General features: G+C 48.8%; 1 protein-coding gene across 2 annotated transcripts in view; it reads right to left on the reverse strand.

Moving 5' to 3' along the window:
- CCBE1 (collagen and calcium binding EGF domains 1) overlaps nucleotides 1-20,049 on the reverse strand; it is a 235,022-nt gene that overhangs the window by 7,872 nt on the left and 207,101 nt on the right. For both annotated transcript variants that reach the window (XM_068562759.1, XM_068562760.1), the window contains 3 exons: nucleotides 19,100-19,252; nucleotides 9,056-9,159; nucleotides 55-175 (listed from right to left, as the gene is read on the reverse strand). In XM_068562759.1, coding sequence (XP_068418860.1) covers nucleotides 55-175; nucleotides 9,056-9,159; nucleotides 19,100-19,252 — 378 coding nt within the window. The remainder of the gene's footprint in view (nucleotides 1-54; nucleotides 176-9,055; nucleotides 9,160-19,099; nucleotides 19,253-20,049) is intronic.

Consider the following 20,049-nt stretch of genomic DNA (forward strand, 5'->3'; position numbering starts at 1 on the left):
GTGAGCCTATCACCCTTTTATGCTATTTGCTTTTATGCTCTTCTTCGTACTCACCGGGGGGGCCCTGACCCCCAGGCAGGCCAGGAGGTCCTGGAATGTAGGCGTTTGAGGCCAGCACCTTGTCACCAGTGATGTACTTGCCCAGGTCCGCAGCGCTGTTGGGGAGCAGGGCAATCTGCAAAGAGAAGAGGAACCTGGGTCAGGAAGCACTGACGGCTCCGCTGCCAGGGAATGCCCCACGCTTGTGTGGTCTGCAGAGGCCACAGGGCCTTGTCTTGTGCATACCCCTTTATCCGAGCCAGTCAGAGTACAGACGGACTGCAGAGATCGTCCTTCTAAACCCGGAGGCCTTCTAGTCAAAACAACTTGTACAAGATCACTCTGCTGGTTGGTTAGTGGGTGAACCTGGATTGGTTCCAGTCTGCCTAGATATCATTAGACTCATTATCATCATAATTAATACAATCTACCTGTTTCAGACTTTTATTAAGAACTCATGTGTCTCAAATATTTGAGAAACTACTACGTGCCAGGCCCTGTGCTTTGTTCTAAGGCGACAACAGTGAACAAGACATGGTCTCGGCTCTTACAGATCTCCGCCTTGGGAGCCAGGATGGAAAATATGACTTACAGGTCACCTGTACGCTCAGGTGTTTGGGAAACAGCGACTGTGATGGTTTTAAAATATGTCCACAAATTTTTGGACACTCCTCCCTTTAAAAGGTGGAGGCTAATCTTCTACCCTCTGAGTGTGGGTTGTGCTTAGGGACTTGCTTCTAATGAATAGAAAATGACAAAAGGGACGGTGTGTAATTTCTGAGATAAGGTCATAAAAGGCACCGTGGCTCCCTGCCTCTCTCTCTCTCTCTCTGATTTCAGGAGCTCATTCTAGGGGAAGCCAGAGGGACCACACACGTCAATGACCTTTGCATTCCTTGAGGTCAGGAATCAGTGAGACTCTTGGTAAGAACTGCACGCTCTTAATGTCCATTTCCCCACTGATAACGCCCACCATTAAGACGTGAGGATTACACCGGTAGTGTGTATCAGGTGCCCAGCACGGGACCTGAAATGTACTAAGTGCCTGATAAATGGTAGTTGTAGTCTCTTCCTTCCAGGAAGCTGACTCAGGGGGGTAAAATCCAGTGGAGACTGTGTTTTTGAGGCTCAGAGCTACCCCCAGAGGATTCACTCGGGATCTTGGAGTCCCATAGAAACCAAGTATCACTGCGATTTTCTGAAGCAAGTTGCATTTGTCACCGACGTCCTCCTGGACGAGGCCCTGCTTGGGGACCCTCTGGCCAGAGGGCAACGCAAGCTACGAGAAGGTGCGTGGATACCTCATCCTTGCCCGTGGAGCGCCCCGAGGCTCTACACCCATCTTCGGATCTGAGCTGCGGAGAGAGTTTCCTACCACCTGTTTGTGATCAGAGGTGGCCGACTGCCACTGTGACAGAGCCGTGCTCTGTGGGTTCAGCATCAGCACAGAGTGCTAAATTAGAAACTGTGCAAGCTCTCCCTCTGAGGCTTATGTCAACTCCAAATTACTACAGCTTTTGGTGATAAGAAATATAGAATTGAATGTTGATTTGAAAAACCGTGGAGTTGGGGACTTCCCTGGTGGTGCAGTGTTTAAGAATCTGCCTGCCAATCAATGCAGGGGACACGGGTTTGATCCCTGGTCCGGGAAGATCCCACATGCCGCAGAGCAACTAAGCCTGTGTGCCACAACTACTAAGCCCGCGTGCTGCAACTACTGAAGCCCATGCGCCTAGAGCCTGTGCTCCGCAACAAGAGAAGCCACCTCAATGAGAAGCCTGTGCACCGCAACGAAGAGTAGACCCTGCTCGCCGCAACTAGAGAAAGTCCACGTGCAGCAACGAAGACTCAATGCAGCCAAAAATAAATAAACAAAAAAAAATGAAATGAAAAATTAAAAAAAGAAAGAAAAACCCTGGAGTTTTCTTTACTTTCCTACTTCATGGGCAAGTCAGCATTTCTCACCTCTCCTTTTCTTCCCCACGGATTTCCTCCTGCCCCAGGGAGACTAGACAGTCCCAGTCGAGTTCAACCATGCCACACGAATAACCCCTGGGATCTCAGGGGCACCTGGGTTGATAGTAACAGAGCAGGGAGACAGAGTAAAAGATGATCGTGAGATCTTGAACCCCCCAAGCCTAGGCCCGAGGAATTTATGGGGAAACTACAAAATCCACCTACTGAACTGCAGCTAAGAGACCAGCGTGTGAATGGCACTGGGAGGCTTGGGAAAGTTCCGCTGTCCAGATGACCTTCTCTGGCTTCATAAAGTCCTCGGCCTCCTGCACTGGTGTCTGTTTCTGAGCATGGAGCTTTGGGAATGATTAGCATGACTATTTCGAAACATGACTCTGGAGGACACCCCTGCCCCAAGATCCCCTTCTCCTGCTGGGTGGCTGCTGGGTTTGGGGCCATCTTGAGCCAGATGTAGAAGCGATGATTTTTCTTAGTTACAGAGACAGATGTTCTTGCTAACAGAAGAAATCCAGTATTAACGAAAAGCGAACATCACAATAATACGTGGTTGGTACGTTGGCAAACGACTTGTACCTGATACATCTGATGGAGAACAAATTCTTCCAGCTCTCTGCAAGGTGACTGTCCAAGTCCTGTATCCCATTAGCCCCTTAATGAAGTGCTTGCAATGTTTCTAAAAGGTGAAACCGTGGGAAACCACGAGAGGGCTCTGGCGGTATCCCTGCAGCCTGGCATAAAGAAGGGGCGGGGCCACGAGGCCTGAGGTGTTGCTCTGCTTCTCCTGCTGCACCTCCCTCGCTCGCCTGCAGAGCACACGTCAGGCTCTCCTGGGTCAAGGTCTTTTCCCTGCTTCAGCTGCCCTAGGCGACCTATTTGAGCCTAGGATCCTCCTCTGTCTGGAAATTCCTCCACGGTTTTTTTTTTTTTTTTCCCTTTTCTTGGAGTTCTTACTGAAATCCATTCAGTTCATGGTGCAAGGACGCTCAGAGGGCAGGAAGTTCAAAGAAGCACCAACACTCTCTTCCGAAGGGTCCCTCAGTGCTTTTGGAGCCCCTTAGCTAGTGTGAAAATTCTTGGGTAAGGACAGACAGCCTTGCAGGTCCATGAGCTAGAAGATTCCTGACCATCCAATGCGTTCCAGATAAACAGTCTTCTTCTACATTTTGACAAGACCCAGTGTTCCCTGAAAGATGCAAGGAAAGGCACTCAATTCCCCTATGATCATCGTTTAGAATTCAGTAGGGAAAACCATAAGAATTACAATCTTGCGCAATCTGAAAGCCAGCTTTGCACAATTTCAGGTCAGGGTTCATGGTTCAGTGTCACTGCCAGGACCCAGCTACGTCCCAGGGGTTTATTTACAATGGTGCTGGTGTCACTGTGTCATAGCGAGAGGCCACTCCGATCTGTGACTGCATGCCTGGGTCCTGGGGTGGAACGGGGGTGAACCCCTGAGTGAGGAGAGTTTAAAAGCGAAACTGCTCTAACTAGAGGACAGAGGGTCAACACTGGCCCTTGAAGGCTGGTTCAATTTTATTATCTACTTCCAAGAGAAAAACTAAAATGTGAATTTTATCTGTGGGTTTTGGCATTAGGCAGATCTATGTTTAAATCTCAGCCCTGCCACGTTCTACCCGTGGGATCTTGATAAGCTACAGAACCTGATTATCTCATCCGTAAAATGAGGATCATAATATCCACCTAAGAAGGGCTGCTGGGAGGATGAAAGTGACGATGTCCTGAATGTGCCTGGCCCAGCGCCCGGACTAGTAACCGCCAGCAGCCAGGACCACGGACACAGTGCCAATGCTCTTCGGGGCGGGATGGGGTCGGGGGTTGAGGGGGTGCTTCTGGCTCTGTTTCTAAATAGCGGGATGACTTTGGGTAAGTCCCTTCACCCTTCCAGGTGCTCACCTTCGTGTTTATAAAACGAGAGGTTTGGGCCAGACGAGCAAGTCTTTGGATGTAAAATTCTGTAAGCAAGCTGGGAGGATGAGACCCGCACGTGGAGGGACGTCAGAGATTAGTCCCCACCCACCCTGGGCCCTCTCCAGCTCTCTTCGCTCCCTTGTAAAGGTCAGGAGGTGACCCAGTAAACGTCGACCTCAGCTTCCTGGCTGACCTTCTGCTGGGTGATTACATCCTGCTTCCCGCCAGTTCCTCTAAGTGGCAGCAGGATGAGGGGAATGTAAAGGCGCTGGCGTTTTAGAGGCGGCCCTCCAGAAATCCTGGCTTGACTGTCTACCCAAACACAGCAGACGACAGGCTTGAGGGGTGCAGGTGTTTGGGAAGAAGTCTGCATGAAGAGCCTGCATTTCTCCTGGATTTCAGTCAATGGAATTATGAATAGCATTATCTCATATTAGCCTTCGTAATAAAAATATCTACCTCACAGGGCTGTTGGGACGAATCAGATGCTGCCTGTAAAGCACTTTGTTAGGACATATAATTCATGTTTATTATTTATTTGGTACACATTTACAGAGCTCTTTCTAGGTGGCAGGGACCGTTCTAAGTCCTTTACAAATATTAACTCATTTGACCATCATGACAACCCTATGTAGTATGTATCACTGTTATCCACTTTCTCTAGAACTGAGGCACAGAGAGGTTAAGTAACTTACCCAGGGTCACACAGCCAGGAAGTAGCGGGGCTAGGACTTAAACTTAGACAGTCTGGTTCTGGAATCTGTGGTCCTCACCACAACACCCAGCTGCCTCTCTTAATATTACTCATGATACTTGGCAAAGCAATCTACGGTCACTTTCATATGGAATAGTCTTCCCAGCCATCCTGAGAAGACCCATTTTACAGAGCAACTAGATCAAGGTAGCAGAGGAAACCATGAACCACTGAGAAGCCATCTGTTTGCCCAGCACTAAAGGCAGCACTGAAGCGAACAAACGCAGCTGTCAGGTTGCACATCTTCTCACACTTCTGAAATCGCATTGACCTAGTCTAACTTCTGAAGCCTCCACTGCCTGCCCCACTCGACTCGGCCATTGTGTTAACTCCACCGTGGGCCTGGTTTCCCAGCTAAGACAGGAAGCTTATTTAAGGCAGGCCTTTATTCTGCACGTTCTCGTCATTCGTCATCTCCCAGCCCATCCCAGGCCACAGCGGGTGCTCAACAAACACTCTCACTTCCTCAGCTGCTCTGCAGCAGTGCAGCTCTCAGCTCAGATCACCGCTGCTGCAGGAACACGAGGGACTTGTTAGAAACTTGCTCCTTCCATTGTGTATATACACACCACATCTTCCTTAAGGGACTTGTTAGAAACTTGCTCCTTCCATTGTGTATATATACACCACATCTTCCTTACGCATTCGTCTGTTGGTGGACACTTAGGTTGCTGCCATTGGCTACTGTAAATAACGCTGCTATGAACACTGGGGTGCATGCATCTTCTTGAATTAGCATTTTTGTTCTCTTTGGATATATAAAAAAGAATGAAATTTTGCCATTTGCAACAACATGGATGGACGTGGAAGGCATTATGCTAAGTAAGTCAGAGAAAGACAAACGTGTTGTCATTTACATGTGAAATCTAAAACATAAAACGAATGAATATAGTAAAATGGAAACAAACTCCCAGATACGGAGAACAAACTAGTGGTTAACACTGAGGAAAAGGAAGGGGGGAGGGACAGAATAGGGGTAGGGGATTAAGACGTACAAACTACTATGTATAAAACAAGTAAGCTGCAAGGAAATATTGCACAGCACAGGGAATATAGCCAATATTTCATAATAATTTAAAATGAAGTAAAAACTATAAAAATATTGAATCACTACGTTGAACACCTGAAACCAATATAACATTGTAAATCAACTATATTTCAATAAAAAAGTCATACCTGAGAAAAAAATTTCTTCATACCAGTAAAAAATTAAAAAAAATTAAAAAAAAAAAAAATAAATAAAAAACTGGCTCCTTGGGACTTCTCTGGTGGCGCAGTGGGTTAAGAATTCGCCTGCCAACGCAGGGGGACTCGGGTTCGATATCTCGTCCTGGAAGGTCCCACATGCTGTGGAGCAACTAAGCCCGTGTGCCATAACTACAGAGCCTGCGCTCTAGAGCTCGCGTGCCACAACTACTGAAGCCTGTGCGCCTACAGCCCGTGCTCTGCACCAAGAGAAGCCACCGCAATGAGAAGCCCGCGCACTGCAACAAAGAGTAGCCCCCGCTCATCGCAACTAGAGAAAAGCCCGCGCGCAACGAAGACCCAACGCAACAGAAAATAAATTTATTAAAAAAAAAACAGCTGGCTCCTTGGCTCAGATTTTTCTTCAGTGTTCTGATGGGACAGAGACCCCTCTTTGCAAGTCAAATGTTGGGTATTTTATCTATACCCCAAACTCTCTTTTTAGCCAAATCACCTGTTTGTTTTTTTCCTTCCCAAAACACAGAAGAAATTGTAGAGGTGAAGGCACTGGGATCTGCACATCATTTCAAAAAAACTTTTTCATTGGAAAATAAAGGCACAGAATCCGGAAACCCCACAAAACAAATCTATACCTTAGCAAATTATTATAAGGCAAACACCCTTTTAATGAACACCTAAGTCAAAAATCAGAAATTTGTCAGGGACTTCCCTGGCGGTCCAGTTGTTAAGACTCTGCGCTTCCACTGCAGGGGGCGTAGGTTCAATCCCTGGTCGGGGAACTAAGAGCCCACATGCAGTGTGGCCAAAAAAAAAATCATAACTTTGTCTATATGCCTTGACCCAATCACAGCCTTCTCCCTCCCTCCCCCCAAAGTAACTACTATTCTGATTTTAATCACTTCCTGTGTTTTAAAAAAATAATTTATCAAACCCAACTGTGCAGGCCTAGACACTATGGTTTAGTCTTGCCCACTTGAAAAAACAATATGTCCTTTAAGCTGCTTTTAACCTGCAGGTCGCTGCTCCACTTTTCTTAGAATCTACCCACTGAAGAACACAGGGCATTGGCCCTGTAGAGTTTCACACGGTTGGGATTTTGCTGACTGTACACTCATGGTGTCGTTCAACATGTCTGCATACCGTTTTATACTATGGGGCTGGCCACGGTCCAGGACACCCGGTAACCTACTTCTGAGCCAATGTTTATTTGGGCAGCTGTCCCATGTTCTTTTTTGAACAGAACAGATGGCATCAGCAGTAGTGAGAGGAAGTTAAAAATGAACGGACAAGCCCCACACCAGCACAGGAGCAGCAGTGAGGAGACCCAGGGTTTAGGGTCTGGCCTGAGTCTTGGGCTGACACCGCACCTCTCTGCCAATATCGGCGTCACGGTGAGAATTAAATGGGATCCTGGATATAAAACGGCTTTATCAACCGCAGAACACGACATGTTCTACTAGGCGCCTTTAAAAATGTGTTGCTTCTTGTGACGTTCCTTGAATGCCAGCTTTAGCTCAGACTTGACACAATGCACTTGTAGGAGAAATCGGTCTAAGGTGGATCAATTCCAGGCCAACCCCGGTGCAGGAGAGTTACCGGAGTACTAACAAGTATTGTTATTGGATCTGTGTGTAGCTCTGCCACAAGGGCTTTAAGGGTAACATAAAATTTTCAACTTCTTCGTAACATTTCTTCTTTCATGGATTGTAAAACACTGCGGGGAGGTTAAGGGAAAGCCAGATGTTGAATTAGCAACTGAATTTCTGAACTAGTGAGAATTAGCGTCACTGACCCTAAAGAACATTCAGGCTGGAAGGAGCTTCCCCATAGCTCTTGGATAATTGACTCTCAGAGAAGAAAACGGAGGGTAGCCTTAGGCCTTGACACATTCATCAACTGCCTCCCCCAGGCCCTATGAAATGGGCCTATGAAATGCAAACTTCTTCCACGAACCCTTTTTCAGACTCGCTCAGTAAATACTAATATCAATCCAAGTTCAACGTGAGGATATCTGTGTGGGACGTGTTATTGATAACTGAATTTATATTGATATACTTGCAAGGTTTTCTGCCTGGTCTCTCTATTGGATCACAAGCTATTTGGGATCTGTACATCGTACACATATATGCCTCTGCTAAAGTTGCTAGATCTTCCCCACCAACGTACAAAAGGCCTGCAAAGCCATTTATCTTCTCAGCCTATTGACCTGCCTGTTTCCCTGGAAGCTGTGGATCTCATTAGGGGCTGCCTGCATGTTTGTTGAACACGTGAAAAGCAATACCGTCTAATCTTACCCTGCTGCCCTTTACAATAACTAAATGCCAAAGTTAAACAGATTATATACACCTCTTTGATGTACTAAGAGCCTTGAGGGGAAGCAATTAAACAAACAACCCAGCAAGTTTATGTTTTACAAGCATAAGAGCAGTTTCTGAGTTACCGACAGACTGGTGAATTCACTGACCTTAGGTATGATAAACACCATTGACCCGGGCACAGGACAGTTGCTTAAGCTTTCAGGGCACTAGGTGCATCCTGGGGGCATTACTCACGGCACGGCAATGTTACCAGAAATATGATGCTGTCAGGCATGCGTGGGAGCCTGACAAAGAGAGTCAGTCCTCACCCTTGGTGACACCGGGTATCTGAGCAGCTGCTTTCTGAGGTGTGTGGAGCCCAGAAAGCACAGGTCGTACCTTTTAAATGTGAAAAATAAAGCCGCTACAGAAATGCATCACCAGTGATGAATGTTTATAGAGAAGATGTTCTCTACTGATAAAACATAGGCAAATGATTCTACCGTATTCTATTTAGAACTGTGTAAGGGCCACGTGTCTGGATGTCCATTTCCCAAAAAGTCACACTAGTCGTACCTCATCCTCTGCTTCACCATGTGCCCCTTACCTAGCGGTCTATTTTACTAGTCACCTGATCAATCCCCTGCCTTCGTTGTTCTGTTGAGCTATAGATAATGAGCTCCAAAGGTGGGTGGGCAAAGCGTCCCAGTCCAAACCTAGTTGGCACCAAGCTCAGGGAATACCCAGTGGGGTTGTGGATGACATTTTCTTGTTTTCAGATGTTCCTCCACTTTGCCTCCACCAGGCCCTCCTTTCATCTTACACGATCGTTTCTAACACGCCCGGCACGTACCTTCTGCTTCAGCTGCAGGACCGTCTGCTTCATCTGGTGAAACTCCTTGCACGTGGCACAGCAGGTGCCGGCTCTCATTGCGTTCTTCGCCTTCTCATCGTGCCCTGAGAGAGAAGATGGGCTGGGGTCTGCCTGGGAGGCTGGGGGACATCCAGACCCAGGGAGACCGTGTCAGGAAGGGCAGTTCCAGGCGGACTGGTTGATGCTGAAACGTGTGAGGGACGCGGGCTGGCGATTTTACAGTTCTTGGGTTGCTGACAGCATGCCCGGGGCAGCGGGGACACGGGGAGGGGCCCCCGGCTACACTCTGGGCTCAGCTGTTTCCACTTAGGCATCCTAGCACCTTCCTCCTTCATTGTGAAAAAGTCAACAGTGGCCCTTTTACCACGAGCCAGGCTCTATCAACCTGACATGACTTACACCCTCCTCCAAGGGCCAACGTTCACACGCCGTAAATTATCCCCCAAGCCCAGGCACTGGGACTCGGGTGCAGGGCTCACAAAGCTGGTTTTTATCACCTCTGATAATCCAGCTGTTCAAAGGGAGCACGGCCAGGCCAGGCAGGGGGCGTCACAGACCAGGGCCGGGCACTGACCTCCGAGGAGATGTAAAGCCAGATGGAAGATACTCCAGGCACCCCGGACAGGCCCATCCAGGGCCCTAACGGGACAGGCACAGGGCAGGGTCCCAGTGCCATCTTGTAGAGCATCAGGAGCTCCGTGGGCTTCCTGTAAAATCGTATTTCTCTAGGGACTAGGTAAGTTAAATGGTGAAACGACCCCGTATCCACACAGCCCTCATCCTACTGGCACCTAAATAGGCCACACAAGCCTGTGCTGGGGACACGAGACACCTGAGGTCATTTGCTACAGAAGAGCAGGTGCAGACTCCCATAGGCCTTTGTAAGAGATGGTAGCTGTGCGGTGTGGGCCCAGAGGGAGTGACAGGGGGAAGGTGACAGTTTGGTCAGGGTGGCGGCAGGACAGTCTGACACCCAGGCGAGTGTCAACTCTCCTACCTTAGAAGCCCTTTGGTGTTGGGCCAGGTGTCCTGTTGGTGTGACACGTAATAACCACTAGGATCTGGAGGGTAGTGAGGGACAGTCAAGTGACATGTCTCTCCAGGTCATTTCTTGTGCTTCTGGGCCCACGTGCTTTTCTTTTTTTTTTTTTTTTTGGACCGTGCTGCACGGCATGTGGGACCTTAGCTCGCCGACCAGGGGTCGAACTCACTGGACCGCCAGCTAAGTTCCAGGGCCCACGTGCTTTTCTTCTTACCGTCCTCTCTTCTGGGAAGCCTCCTCTGCCGTCTCCACTTGTGGATTCCTATGAGCTACCAAGACCCAATTCACGGGTTGCCTGAGACCACCCTCCCCATACACAGAGACAGCCCTGTCCTCTGAAGTCAGGCAGCTTTTACCACACGTCCTACTCAGATGGTGGGAATCCCGGGCTTCCCTACAGAGGAGCTTCTCGTGCATGTGCCACAGCGGGAGCTGCCCAGGAACTGGAGGAACTGCTTCTTGGTACCTCATACAGTGGATGCTCAGAGTTAGTGAAACGGAACATTACAGGGTGAACTGTGTCCCCCCGCTCCCCAAGCAAGTGCAAGTGATGAAGTCCTAACCCTTCAGGGCCTCAGAATGTGACCTCATTTGGAAATAGGGGCCCTGCAGATGTAATTAGTTAAGTTGAAGTCATACTGCTGTAGGGGGAGCCCGTAATCCAATATGACTGATGTTCTTATAAAAAGGAGAAATTTGGACACAACAGGGAGAAACCATGCGAAGATGAAGGCAGAGGTCAGGGTGAGGCAGCAGGAGCCAAGGAATGACAAAGAATTGTTGGCGAAACAGCAGGCGCTGGAGGAGAGGCCTGGAACGTTCTCCTTCACAGTCCTCAGAAGGCGGCAACCCCGCTGACACCTTGATCTCAGACACATAGCCTCCAGAACTGAGACAACACACCTCTGTCCTTTAAGCCACCCAGATGGTGGCACTGTGGTTATGGCAGGCCTAGGGAACGGGTACACGGGAGGAGGAGGTGGGCATCGGGAGAGCCTCACGCTCGGGTGATCCCTCCTCATGCAGCCCCAGCTGCCCTCTCCAAGGGGGTCTGTACCTGCCTGGTGGTCTACACGGTGACCGGTATTTCTGCTCTTTGGGAGGTGAGGGCACCCAGGGGCAACCTGTCAGTCGAGATCTCAGACCCCTTCCCTGCAGCACGGGGTGGCGCTAGGGGGCCCACTGGCCCTACCCCTCCCCGCAGCCGGTGGGAGGCCTGAGGCTTGGTGTGCACACACGCTAGGAACACGCTTCTCAAGCCAGCAGGTTGAGGTGGGCGAAGCAGTGCTCTGTCTGGTTGAGTTGCCATAAGCAACATTGTGATTCCCGAATATACAGACTGCAGCTTAGGTTTTCAGCGTGTGACTGGGAAAAGCACTTGAACCTCTGGGAAAGAGGCAGCTTCTTTTTAAATCCTTCCGTGTGTGTGTATAACATAACAGGGGTGCCTTGTTAATCCTCATCTTCTAGGCTAATTCTGTCCCACCAGGAGCTTCCCCACCCCACCGGCCTCTCCCCACCTTCCACCACGCTCAACCGGAAGCCACGGGGGATTGTTTCCACTCACACCGCAGCTGTGTCACAACGAGCTGGGTTATGAGAAAGGTCTTCGCTTGGAGACGGTGAAACGCAATTTAAGGGCATGGCCTCCAGGGTCACAGTGCGAGGGGTGCATATCCCAGCTCTGTCACTACCTAGCTCAGGGACCTCAGGCAAGTTATCTTACCTCTATAAGCCCCAATTTCCTCAACCATAACACTGGAATAGTAAAACCTATGACACAGGGCTAGTGCTATGATTATATGGGGGTGATGCCTGTGAAATCCTTGGCACAAGGTCGGGTTCTAGTAAATGGGAGAGGGTGCCTGGCAGTCTTCAGGCCCACCAAGCCCTTTGAATTCTCTTTGCCTGATAAAAGGATTCTTCAAGGATTCTGGGATTAACACAAACAACAGAATGAGGGAAAACTGAGGTTCCGTGACGTCTGGAAGTTATTAACTGATGTGGGTTTAGAACTGAGGTTTCCTGAATCTGAGCCCAACACCTTTTCTACAAATCAGGCAATTTCCTTTAGGCTCTTTATCCTCATTTAATGTACCATTTACAACCCCACTTGCCTATGGAGCTTGAACACATCTGAGGAGAACAAGAGTTATTTAGATTGGTCTCCAACATAATAGTGACACGAGGGAAGTGTATGCAAGCATACACTTGGTGGTAAAGGACTGAAGCTTTACCCAACTTTGGTTGTACTGATGATAGACAACGGTGGACTCCTGTATATGTAGATAACCCCAGCTCTAGGTTTGTTAGGTTTAAGGACAGCTGGGTGACATCCGTCTCTCCCAACCTAGCATTTTTTCATTCCATGCCATCTACTGGTCAGTATATGCAATCCCATCTCATAACCCATCTACCAATCTCACCCATCCCATCTCCCCACCCACTTATCTCTCTCATCCATTTATCTGTCCATCCACCCATTCACCTATCCATCCCTCTCTCCCTCTTAGCCATCAAGGAGCATCTGCTATTCACCAGGCCCCATGTGAGGCACTGAGAATGTAAAATAAATGAGGATACCTGTTCGGTGATTTGAGATTGGCCTTCCTTTTAAGGAACCAGCCCCGCGGGCAGAGCCAGGCCATCGTGAACAAGAGTTAAAAGCCCATCTGTCCATTTCTACTTTTGTATACTCAGCTCAACTTACCGAGTGTTGGGATGAATAAGGCAACTTGATATTTTCATGATAATAACCTCTTTACCAGGTTCTAGACTCTATTTCATTTAGATCATGGAACGTTAGAATTGATACATCTTTAGTTCAACCTCCTTTACAGATAAGGAAAGTGAGACGCAGAGGAGGACAGTAATTTGCTTTAGGTTTCCCAGAATGCCGCGTGCAGAGGACGAGCACTTACAGGGCCTGGATCTGGCACTGTCGGGGCGCAGTGAGCCCGCTATCGGGGGTTCTGCTCAGGACACTTGAGGGCTGTCTGCCAGGTGGGCTCCACGGCAGTAATTCTCCGTGTGCTCACTAGACGAGCAGCAGCAGAGCCGGCCTATGGGTATCCGTTCTCAGAAATGCCAGATCTCAGGAGTGGGGCCTGGTGCATCGTTCTATCAAAGCCTCCAAGTGACTCTGAAGCACGTGCAAGTTCCAACAAACGCTGCTCCAGGGAAGCAGCTCTGTTGAGCAACCTCTCACCTGAAAATCCCTGGCCTGTCCCTTCGCGGAATTATCAAAACACAGAGGACAAGGGTAACTTTGTCCAAAAGCCTTTTGAAGCTCCCGTGGACACAGAGGAACAGAGCAAGGACCACGGGCTCTGGCGGAGTCAGACGCTCAGGATTTGAACCCTGATGCTGCCACTGTGTGCCTTTCAGGTTGCAAGTCACAGCTTCTGTGACTGCCCGTTCCTGGAACGGTAGAACGACAATGACCCCATCACCTGTGGTTGCTGTGAGGCATGAAGGAAATAACCCCTGGAAGTTCGCAGAGCAGTGCCGGGCATGCGGCAAGTGCCCCATAAATGTTAATATCATTGTCATGGCTGGTATCACTGCTTACTAAGTTCCCTACGAAATTACAGATGGGGGGAGGGCTCTCTGCACCATCCTTCGGAAAGAACTTCCAGAGAGTTTGAAGACAAATAATTGTGTGTGCAGACCTGGCACATGCCATCTATTCTGAATTGGGGTTCATCTATCCTGTTGCAGTACAGGATACAGTGACGACAAACGTGGAGCTAAAACAATCTTGCCTAGGCTACATTAATAATTCGTTTAGAAATCTGGGTAGACATCTCTGACTTGGCATGTTTTCTGTCCTCTCCACTCACGACGCAGTCATCCGTCTCTGACCGTGACCGTGACCGTGACCATGTTAAGTGAGGCATCGCTTAACATTCTGCTCCAACTCGTTCAGATTTTAGAGGTGCAATATTATTGACTAGCCACAGGGGGTCGGGTAGCTCTAATTTTTACTGATGCTGAGCAGGCTATACATCGTTAAGCGTTAGAAACAGAATTCCTGAGATACCATATTAGTAATATTTAACCAACTTAGGAAAACTAAAGAATGTTCTCGACATATTTCATACGGGCAGTCACCAAGCACATTTGGTTTTAAAAGTTGATTGTGCACATCTGTGCCCTGGCGGTAGTGTTCAACCCTGGTGGCACATCACCACCACTAGGGACAGTGGCAGGGGGTGAGGGTTTAAAATTCTTGCCAACCACGCTGCACGCCACCCGTCTGGGGATCACAACAAGGGAACGCTATCAGCCTTTTTAAAGCTCCCCAGGTTGAGAATGGCTGACCTATGGATTACTGGAGCTTGAAAGTTACATGAAACACCTGGCCTTCCCTGAAATAACTGATGTTGGGGGTCAAGGTCACTTTATCAGAAGAGAAACAAGTTGAAAAACAGAGACCAGAAAGCTAATTACTACGGAGCCAACATATCCTTAATTTGTCTCTGCGTCAGCGCTACAGAAGCCCTGGGGTGCCTACACTGGCTCCAGACATATATTTGCAAAGACGAAAAACTGGAAGTCATGGAGAGTGCCCTTCCTGCCCACTAGCCAGACGGCTTGTGTCCCCACGCCCGTGGGCGCATGACCACCTTTCCACGGGCAGAGGCCGTTCTGAGGCCAGCCCTGCTGTCCACTCACTTCCTGAATGAGCTGACATTGTGTTCGATGTACAATTCCTCTCACTGGAATGTTACAGACACCAGTCAATGCAAAGGTTAAAAAAAAAAAAAAAAAAAAAAAAAAAGGGAGGGGAGGGGGATTTAGATCACGTGTGCTTGTACTCCAGCATCATTATCTCTTCTTGAAAAAAATGACTGTGATGAAATATTGGGCTTATTAATTAATCTAAAATGGATGAAACGGCGTGGCTGGCCTCTGACGTTCCAGATGCAGGGCTGGTCCAGCCCCCTAACTTTCCTTACTGTTGAGCTGAGTATCTGGATGTTAATTATTCATCTTTTAGATACTGTAGGGAAAGTTCTCAGTTTAGAAGGTGCTGAGGCTGGGCATGCCTTCGAGTCTTGACACTCGCCTAGATAAAGGACAAAGAAATGAAAACCGTACAGGGACTCATGGGGCAGGCAGGGCTTCGGCTACTTTTGCTGATGCTAAATCACACCAAATTGTGAAAAAGATTTGTGATGGTAAAAGGGTCTTCAGAGCTCACCTAATCCAACACCTTTGTGTCTACACAGAGGAGGAAACTTGAGATCCGGAGAGCTGCCCAATGACACCCAGCTGGTAAATACTGAAGCAGCTCTGGTTACCAGCTCTCCTACCTTCCAAGCCAAGGAACTTTCCATTGCATCACAGCTGCTGCAGAGATGAACCCAGGATGCTTGCTTTTGTTGCCCGAATCATCAAAACCAGCCCCCCATCTTCTCAGGGGCCCATCACTTGAGTAATGATTCTAACGTTCAAGGCATAGAATGTGCCTGTCCTTTCCCATAATTTTAATTATGTGTACGAATTACTCCCCTCAGTCCCTGACCCCCGACGCCCTTGGTTACCGGTGTTGGAATGTTTTTCTTAATAAAACACTAAAACCAAACGTGAGTCCTCTGTGCCTGTGTGGTGAATTCAGTAGAGAGCAGTCACTGAAAATTAAATACTGAGAAATTCTAGAATGCTGCTGCTGCGGGCGCGGCAGTTGGGATACAATAGAAACAGTGGGACTGTTTCAGTTTTTAAAACTATGTGGGGACTTCCCTGGCGGTCCAGTGGTGAACACTCCACGCTTCCACTGCAGGGGGCGTGGGTTCCATCCCTGGTGGGGGAACTAAGGTCCCGCATGCCTCGCAGTACGGCACCCCCCAACCCCCCCCCCAAAAAAACACAAACTATTTGTAGCTGTGATATCTGGAAGAAGATGAGGAGGGAGGACAAAGAGGAGGGAATTCAAAGCCTAGGCTCATCTGTGCAGGGAGTTGAGGTGTTACAAGAAAGCTCAGCGTTATAACCACTAGACGTTCTTACTGATTAAACAGAAGGACATTGCCCGTTTAAATCACTGTAAGCAGGAACAAACTCTCTCTCTGGAGGGCAGAGTGGAAGAGTATCGGCCTGTTTTCACTCATTAGCTGCTCTGTAGTCGGCAGCCAACAGCCCCCCGCCTCTGGCTTTGGCTGCTTCATCTGGCGATGACGACATCCTCGCCTGAAAGTCGACCAGATGACTTACCAACCTTGGGCCCCAGGGCTCAGCTCTTTGATGCTAATAAGTTAGAATTTTCCTAACTGTATTTTTCAGGACACCGTCATCTGTGAGATGCTTTGAAGTGTTTCTTCAGAAAATAATTTTGGGAAGGGCAGGTTTAATCAAAATTAACATCTTTTAATGGCAACCTCAGAGCTTTCAATGCACTCACATTATGAATCCCTGCAGAAGTTGGTGCAGTAATGCATTCTCCCCCGAACATCTGAACACAGAACCTTTCAAACAAAGAAAGGCTAATCCACACCTCCCAGGACCCCAAAGTCCTACAGACGACAACATGGGGAAATGCTGTAATAAATGGTTGATAAAATATGTCTTTAAATGACAGTGATAGTACAGAAGGTACAAAACCAATTAATATTTAAGAATGCTCAGATTTTTTACCGAATTCTTAGCCTTAGAAGTCAAAATGTTTAGCACTTAAATTCTTGACCTCTTATACTGAAAATTTTGTGTTTGGACATTTTTTTAAAGAAGTACAATTCACCTCTCAGGAAAGGAAACGGAGGAGTGTGGTCCCAGGACCGACTCAGCACAAGAGACTGCTAATATCAAAGCTGCAGTGGGACCTCCCCATGCCCCGGCCCTTGGGCTGGGCTCCTCTCTGGGTCCACACTGCCCAAGAGTGAGGCAGGGGGTGAGCATGTCCCACCAAGGCCCACCTTGTCACTGCCTCCAGCTCAGACCCATTCCTGGGGTACCACACAGTAAGCAGGGTGACTTCAGAGGGATGACGTTGGGGAAACTAGGAATTAGTGCAAGAGGTGGAGGCCACCTGAGACCAAAGAACAAGTAGATTCAGTGTATAAAATCTTCCCCTAGGCTCTGGAAATTCCATCCGACTCCTGTGGTCTCTGCTAGTTAAGGTCGGGTCTCCGAGCAGACCACTCTACCCCACCAGGTGGGAAGTGCTCACGGGTGGCCCGGTTCCTACTATTTAGAGATCCCTACCGTCTAAACCCCACCCTGATACTCAGCAGTTGTTGCTGCCACCTCTGCGGTTTCCTCTAGATTGGGTTGCTCAAGGCTGCCCTTCACGCCCAGGTAAACGGGATTTCACCTGAATAGAAATATGAGGCAAAGACGCAACAGGGTTACGGGCTTGAGGACCCCCTCGGCCCAAGCCCACGGAACTCCCTGGCTTGGAGCACAGCTGGAAATCCAATTCCAAAATGAAAAATTAGAAAGCTGCTTTCTTCTTGCTAACTCTCAAGTCAGCCCATCACTAATACATCAGTGGCTAAAAATCCGCACCTCATTTTTCAGTGAGATTCTTCCTTTCAACGAAGGACATAATCTAAGAGGTAAGTTACACATCCCCCTCCCGCAAACCTTCTCCACCATGGGACAGAAGTGATTTTAATTCTGAGTGATAATTAAAAAGTGGTCTGAAAAAATGTTTTGAAAATGTCTGAAAAATGCCCAAAAGACTGATTACCGCTGCTTTTAAGCACCTCTGGGTGCCCAGGTCCCACATGCTTCAGGCTTTAAAGAGTGTCACACTAAGCCCTCTGAGTCATTCCAGTGACCCCAAGTTGCCCAAGCCTGAGCTGACTGCAAGCAGACCTTTCGCGTTACTTCTAACGTATGCTGGCTTCCTCGTGACTCAAGCCGCTTGCTCTTCAGGATTTGCTTTGCAGTTTTTCCGTGTGAGACAGCTGGTCTCCAGCTGTCTGCTGTCCTCAGCTGATGGCAACGGCCTTCCACCCTTTTCTGAATCTCAGGTTACACGGAAGAACCGCGATCTCTTGAGCGCCGAACAGTTCGGGTCCTTCCATTCCCCTGCGTTTCTTGGTAGAGATGATTTGCCCTGGGAGCCCCCTCGCCACCCAGAGATGGCCCAGGCCCAGCTAACCTCTCCCAACAGACGACAGTGGTCCTGCCACTTTCCCCTCCCGAGGAGTCAGAGCTGAACTCTGAGCTCAGGAGGATGACAGCAGCTTCCTGGCCCACAAGGGTTGGAGATACAGGAAGGCCCTGTCCTTCCTCCCTCCCTCCCTCCCTCCCCTCCACACTTAAATAAGGCAATGACCCAACATTCAAGCTGATCACATCCCTAAGTGATCAGACATCTCGGTTGAATCTGGTCAAAATAATGTAAAGCAGCTTCTCAAACTCTGTGAAGAAAGGCCAGCTTCTAAAAGTTCTCCACATCAGGGTGGACCGGGCTTGCTAAATGCAATAAAAATGAACGACTGGAAAGTGTTTCTCAACACCCTCAACTTCTGTTTTTTTACCTGAACATGAACCAAGTAACAGCTCACGGGCAGGCACGGGGCCACAGACTATACTATCAGTAGTGCTGAAATGGATTGCTGCCTTACACAGAAGTGTTTCCTGTCTTTATTCAGCCCCCCTTTTTTTTTCTTTGGGAGAACCCAGTGTTTCTGGCCTCATCTCTGCTCCTCCTAGTTTGGTCTCAGCTCGTAACTAAGTTCCACTGATTGGTCCTTGAGCACACTGCACCTCCGCGCTTGGTGCAGAGCTTCTCCCAATACAAGACCAGCTCACAAGCCTTACTGCTAGCAGGCAGATCTTTCACTGGTTCTCTAGGGGTTTGACCTTCTACCTTTCTCTTACCCAGATCCCACCTACCATTCATACAAATGCCCCTTCCTGCCCACTGCTTCCTGAGGAAGCCTATTGGGTTTCCAAGTGCCTGCCTGCCTGCCCATCCCTCCCTCCCTCCATCCAATTAGGGGGATAATTTTACTTGCCCTACTCACCAGTGTCGTTGGGGTATTTGTCCCCCTTGGTGCATGTCCTCCCGTCGTCCTCCTGGATGTAGCCCTCCCGGCACTCACAGCGGTAGCTGCCCAAGGTGTTGACGCAGATGTGTGCACACAGCGTTTCGTTACTGGTGGCACACTCGTCGATATCTGGGTTTGAACCAAATGCAGAGAACACTAAGACAGTTTCAGAGAGATCACTTTCAACACAACAGGCGACCTTAGGCTTGGCCCTTCTGTTAATGTCTGCAAAGGACACTCTGCCAGACCTCCGTCACCGAAGCCTGGAACAAAGCAGGAAGCTAGAGATGTGGGCCACTCATGACAAGAGCACTTCAGGCAGTGTCACCATGGTTACAAACTGATCAGTGACGGGGTTCCTGGTTGTGGCTTTGCCACCGCCAAGTCTCGTGGCTTGGTGCAGGCACTGCTAGCCTCCAAAGTTCTCACTATAGAACATGGCAGTGAAGCCTGCCCTAAATACTTTTGCAGGGCTCCCTGGAAGAGGAAATGAGATAACAGATGGCAACACGTTTTGGAAAACGACTACAGTAGAAATGATTTCCTGCAAAGACCCTAGTGTGCCGAGGGTTTTTATGTTCCCTTTACGACCAGAGGTTCCTAACAGCATGGTGGTGACCTAAGGCCACTAGGAACGGCTCCTTCCCAGCTAGGAGATGTGATGATACCTGGGAAAAGCCACTTCTGATAAAAGAAAATAGTCATAATGGGTCTAACGGAGAGCGTTTTCCCCAGGAAATTTCAGCCCCATCCATGACCCAAACAGACCCCTCCTGAGTGGTGGAAATGAGCCACGACACCATCAAACAAGTAACCAGCGAAAGTCCACGTGAACCGTACACATCACAGACTTGCTCCCCTACTGAACGGGTGGAAACAAAGCCATTTCCCAGCAGGGAAAGAGAAGGAGGCCCAGACCCATTTCC

This window comes from Eschrichtius robustus, chromosome 14 (genome assembly GCF_028021215.1).
Source record: "Eschrichtius robustus isolate mEscRob2 chromosome 14, mEscRob2.pri, whole genome shotgun sequence".
Classification (NCBI taxonomy): domain Eukaryota; kingdom Metazoa; phylum Chordata; class Mammalia; order Artiodactyla; family Eschrichtiidae; genus Eschrichtius; species Eschrichtius robustus.